The 6,000-nt window shown below is 43.0% G+C and overlaps 1 protein-coding gene across 5 annotated transcripts in view; it reads right to left on the bottom strand.

Annotated features, from left to right (window-relative positions):
* The window catches only part of LOC115090915 (proton channel OTOP2-like), a 73,093-nt gene extending 67,714 nt beyond the window's left edge, over positions 1–5,379 (bottom strand). Inside the window, exons 1-2 of one of the 5 annotated variants that reach the window (XM_029600589.1) lie at positions 5,151–5,281; positions 1,606–1,780 (exon numbers count right to left, since the gene is read on the bottom strand). Coding sequence is in view for 3 of the 5 variants with exons in the window: in XM_029600586.1 (XP_029456446.1) it covers positions 5,151–5,325 (175 nt within the window). In the remaining 2 variants the exon portion in view is untranslated. Of the gene's footprint in view, positions 1–1,605; positions 1,781–2,676; positions 2,789–5,150 lie in introns of those variants that run through there. The other 4 variants (XM_029600586.1, XM_029600584.1, XM_029600590.1 and 1 more) reach the window with 4 other exon arrangements.
* Between the last annotated feature and the right edge of the window lie 621 nt (positions 5,380–6,000).

The following is a 6,000-nucleotide window of genomic DNA, read 5'->3' on the forward strand; positions in this document are numbered from 1 at the left end:
AGCCCAGGATTAACAAGTATTGTTGGAATATTTGCTGTGGAACCACTCCTTACTGTATTTACATCAGAACCGGATTTTTTTTTTATATATATAACTTTGTCACAATCTTGTCAGTCAGCTGTTTCATGTTAGTGAGATAACTGAGATAAGTTTATCATGAGCATGTTCCGGTTTCCTTTTGCGGGCTTGGAAGTGAGGTTAGCTGCTGCTGCTGATGGACAAATACTGCTCTCGTTCAAGCTTTCTTTGCGGCTAGTCTGGAGCTCTTTGACCAGATTTCTAACAAGTAAGGAAGTGAAGTGATGTTGTCTTGGCAATAGATTTCTGTGCAGCTCTTTCCAGAACCCTTCATCATGGATTCCAAATCCAACCACCACCAGGTCGGCCCTGGTATCTCTCGGAGCTTATCTTTTATATTTAAAAAGTAAGAGCCCCACTTTCAAACATGCCCTGCTGTACACACAAGTCTGCATGCATAATGGACATGAGGAAATTCATACAAGTATTTTATAAACTGTATGGTGGGTGCAGTTCAGTTTATAAAACACCACATATTTCTGCCCTGAAAGTACACGCGTTTGATGTAGTAAACACATATATTTCTGATATTAGAAAATGCTTACTTTTCCTACCTATTTTATACATGTATGCACAGTGGGATAGATTTTTAAATCTATGCACGCATGTGTCCATGTGCGCGCGTCCCAGCATGCATACGTGGATGCGCCATTTTTTTTACATTTTGTTTCTCGACAGGAGCAGTTGCGAGTGAGCGCTTCCCCAGCACAAGGGCAAATAGCAGTTGTAACAGCTGCTTCCAGCCACGCCCCTCCCCACCACCTGAACCGCTCCTCCCCATTCTCCGGACCGCCCGTTTCCCTGGGCCTGGCACTTATTTAAGTACCAGGGTTTACGCGCGCGGCCAGGCCTATTTGAAAATTGGCCCAGTGCGCGCAAGGCCCGGCCACACGCGTAGACCCCCGGGATTTACGCGTGCCGGGTTTTTTAAATCCACCCGATATTTTTTAGGCACATAAAAATATATAATATGTACGCGTAATAACCTTGAATTAACTAGGGAGGCAGGTATTTTATAAAGCAGGTGTAACTTGCGTACTAATACGTCTGAGCCTTGTCCTGGGATACTCCTAGGCTGCACCTTCCCTCCCCCCCAGATAAAATGTACATGCCATACTACAAGTATACGCTTACTTTCTAGGTTTATAAAATAACATATACATGCTACTTATATGCAAATTGTATAGGGTATTTTTACATGCAAAACCCCTTTGAAAATTCACTCCTAAATGAAAATGCATGGAAAAAATTGACACTTTTAGCATTTGCTGCAGGGATCCTGGTGGGCCTCCTGTGATGATCCTCATGCACTCATTGATGGCCTGGCAGGAGAACCACAGCTACAGCAGGGGCATAGACCTCAAGGAAATCTGTTTGAGTCCTCCTGAAGTAAAGGATCCTGCATCCTCATAGGAAAAGGGGTTTTTGATTGACTAGATCGGATGTATCCCATTTGACTCCATAGCTTTGTTCACATTCAGTTTTGTTAGTTTCACACAAACCTTCTCTTCTATCAATGGTACCTACCCCTCTACCATGTGCATGTCCCAAGGCTGCACAACCTGCTGATAGTTTTCTGGAACACGAGACAGCCACTTGCAGTAAAAAGCCACTTTATTCCATGTGCCAATGAGCATTTCACACTTGCAACTTTCACTTCCTTTCCTGAGATACTTCAGGGGAACGTAAGTAAATTTCTAATCTGTATATAACAAAGGTGAAACAAACCATTTTCATTAAATAAATCTATACATCATACAGTTTTAAAGCATTATACAAGTCATCAAACAATTTAAAAACAAACCGTATCAGACTCCACCCTAGCTATTCCATCAGCCCCCACCGCCAAAAAAACAATCATTAAGATGATCAGGCTTTGCAACAAGAATTTTATTAACAGCAGTGGATGAATGAACTTTCCGTTGTGCAAAAGGGGTTGTTTTCTTCTGTTGCATGGAGTGATTGAGCTCTATAGGATGTTGAAGATTCTTCATTTCTATCTGTGTGATTTTCTAACAGTAATTTGTTTGTATTATATTTATTTAAGCGTTTTATATACCGTCGTTCCAAAAGAAGATCACAACGGTTTATAATATCCACATTCATAGTCAACGATCACATACTGTGTGTCAACACTCCCCTTCTAGTACAACACCACATCGTATACGTATTCTATTTATCGTGTTGCTTGTATGTATTGAAGATATTACATGTTTCTGATTCACGGGGAAATATACCATCGTGCTATTGTATTGGAGCTTTTTTTAATGATTGTTTTTTGGCAGTGTGGGGAATAGTTAGGGTCGAGTCTGTGATACAGTTTGTTTTTAGATTGTTTGATGATTTGTGTATTGCTTTAAGATTGTATGCTGTATAGATTTATTTAATACAAATTGTTTCACCTTTGTTATAGACTAATTAGAAATGTCCTTACGTTCCCCCTGAAGTATATTTAATTAGTGGGTGAATGTTATGTACTGTTTTTCTATTACTTCCTCTCTTGAGACACCAGGATTTCTCTAGCAAGCTATTTGGTATAAACAGTTTCAGGACAGCCCAAGTCCCCAGGATTACCTCGAGCCCGCTCCCCCACAATACCTTTCGCAGATTCGGTGTTTTGAACCAACAGCTAGGCACCTCAGTTCTTGAGCCTGGGCGAGTCCTATTGCCTCTGGCTCCCCACCTGCATCTGCTCAGAGGCAGTTCCTGCTTTCCTTAAAAGCCCACTGACTTTCTGCAGCAACTTCTTTAATTAGCCCCCAGCTGTTTTCCTAATCACTGGCACAGCTCTCTGTAACAGCTACCTTTACTCTGATTGGTTCCTTGCTAGAGCTCACCATACTACCTTTCCCATCAGCCCTGGGCCTCTTGTTTCTCCTGGTTTTACTGTCCCCTAGGCAACTGGTTTAGATTTCTTTCCCCTTCAGAAAGAGGGCTCCCTAAAGGCTTGCCACCAGAGCTCCCTCTGTCTACTGGAGACCGCAATCGTCCTGCCTTTTCAGGTTGTTTTACCATGTGTGAACCCCCTGGTTCATCACAGTGCACCCTTGCCATCTTTTGATGGTTCTCCAAACCATACGTCAGCAAACACAAATCAAAAGTATTTGTTTAGTATTGTTGCTTTTTCCTTGTCACTCTCCACATGCTCACTCTGTTTTAGCCTCAATGTGGAGCCCAGACAGAGCCTGCATCACGCCGATTGTCTGGGTCCCCCGTCCCCCCTTCTGATATCCCAGCATGTAAAAAACACTGTTGGACTTTGCATCAACATGCAAAGCTTTGGAAATTGTCCCAACGTTGTATAGATATCAGAAGGTTCCTGCATAGCTTCACTGGTAGGCTCATTTTTGACCGCAGCAGATCATCTCCTGAGGGGAACAGCCTCATGTTTAATGCTTTCCAACTCATGTAATAAAGCAGTGTGGTTGCTGTATTGATCCACTCCAATGTGCAATCATAAATATTGCCTGAAGAAATATAAGCTGTTACCTTTTTACTATATTGAGTTAGTCCAATAAAAGGGATCACCTTTATCTTTTTTTTTTTTTTTGTTGACCTTTTCCCATGTAACTCACGTAAAACAAAAAAACCAGCCTGGTACAATCCTTCAGTCTGTCTGCCCATCTGGAAATATGATAACTTTCCTAAAAATTCACTAATCATGTCCAAACTTGGAAGGAAGGTGGAGCTTGGATCTGACACCTCTCTTTCGGGCCAATACAGAAAACTTCGCGGGAGAGCCAGCAAGCACCCACTCTCCCGACGTGCGCCCAGGCCACTCTCCTGAGCGCGCGATTCAGAAAGCCCAGGTATGCAAATTAGGGACTGTGGTAAAAAGGAGGCACTAGGGACACTAGCGCGTCCCTAGCACCTCCTTTTTGACAGAAGCGGCGGCTGTCAGCAGGTTTGACAGCGGACGCTTAATTTTACCAGCATCGGTTGTTGAACCCGCTGACAACCACGGGTTCGGAAAATGGATGCCGGCAAAATTGAGTGTCCGTTTTCCAACCCGTGGGCAGAATTTTATTTATTTATTTAGATTTTTTATTTTTTTTTAATCTTTGGGACCTCCGACTTAATATCGCTATGATATTAAGTCGGAGAGTGTACAGAAAAGCAGTTGTTTTCTGCTTTTCTGTACACTTTCCCAGTGCCGGCCGAAATTAACTCCTGCCTTTGGCAGGCATCAATTTCTGAAAGTAAAATGTGCGGCTTGGCTGCACATTTTACTTTCTGTATCACACGGGACTAACTAATAGGCTCATCAACATGCATTTGCATGTTGTGGGTACTATTAGTTTCGGGGGGGGGTTGGCCGAGCATTTTCCACGCGCTATTACCCCTTACTGTATAAGGGGTAAAAATAGCGCATCAAAAACGTGCGTCCAAATGGGACTAATTGTGCACTCTGCCTGAGTGCACTTTACTGCATCGGCCCGTTAATGAACAATAACTTGATCCGAGAAGGCTCAGATCATTTTCAAAAGGTTCAAAGATGTGTAGAAAATCCCTGCATAAATCAGGCTTTCACTTCCCTTGCTTATCCTATACTAGTGAAAACAGGAATATATAAAATGTAATCAGGATAATGTCTCAGTTCTAGTAAAACTTTTTTTTTTTTTTTTAATAATTTAATGGGGGGCTAAAATAGATATTATTAAGACCTCTGTTTAGATTCTAATTTGTATTTAATTCTTGTGACACTGAGAAGTCTATATTCATCCACTAGGAGGCTGGCAAAGTTAGCCAGATAAACTTATCAGACTAATTTTGGCGGGATTTTCAGTGTCATGGCCAAAGAAGTTTATCCGGATAACTTTAGGATTGCTCTATAGCATGATCAGAGTTAGCTAAATAACTTATCCAGCTTATGTAACTCCACCCAGAAACACCCCCCAGAATGCTAAGTTTTATAAGGCTAACTACTTAGCCGGATAACTTGGATACAGTGAGCCAGCAGGAATTTTCTAAACCCACCATTTGTCCAGCTAAGTCTGAATTTAGCTGGACAAATGAGGCTTAATATCAGCCTCTGATAATATGTAAAGTTTTAAAATGTCTCTCCTACTTACCTGCTTCTGCCACTGTAAATCCAAATAAACCAGGAGCTCTGCTTTCCTGTTCCCAGTCAGAACCCCCTGCATACACAGGGCTCAATTTGTGGGTGAATGGAGTGGAAAGGCAGTCCCTGCCCTTCTTTTCAGGCTTAAGAGGCAGAGCGGCAGGGGGTGTTCTGCTCCTGCCCATCCCCTCCAGGCAGCTTGCAGGGGAGGAGATGAGCCTGGAGCACACAGGGAACAGCCACTCTGCTCTCTAATCCAGCTCCTCCCCTCTAGCCCCGAAGGGGGAAGGGGGCGCCACAGAAGCAGAGATTACAGAGCAAAGAACAGATACAAAAGGGTTTGAATTAACAAAAATGTGAAACTTGTGAGGGGTAGTGCCAATTATCAAGACCTTACTGTTCACAACTTTCAAACTTGTGATAAATCCACCCCTTTTTTTTTGTGTCCATTAGTGAGAGTTTAATTTCTGGCTGAACAACCCGGAATGGCATTTCTGCCACCTTTTTTTTCTGGGACAAGAGGACAGCCAGCTGCATGTATCAGTTCTGGCTCCCCTGAGGAAGCAGAACAGAGCCAATAGTTGCATGGATCATTTATGGCCTCCCAGCCACTGGGAAGAAGCAGAGCAGAACAGAGTGCTGGAGCTGCTTATCCTGAGACAAGGGCAGCCATATGGCTTTGATGTTTGTGCAGTTTCCCAGCACAATTTAGGAGACTGTGAGGGGCAACAGCCAAGGTAAAAAAAAAAAAAAAAAAAGATGCAGGGAGAATGCCTGTCAGCTTTACTGCTTCTGCTACTCCTGGGCATGTTGACTTCCTGCTTATCATCCCAGTCATCCCAGACCCTTCTACTGCTGTT

This window comes from Rhinatrema bivittatum, chromosome 4, assembly GCF_901001135.1.
Source record: "Rhinatrema bivittatum chromosome 4, aRhiBiv1.1, whole genome shotgun sequence".
Taxonomy (NCBI): Eukaryota; Metazoa; Chordata; class Amphibia; order Gymnophiona; family Rhinatrematidae; genus Rhinatrema; species Rhinatrema bivittatum.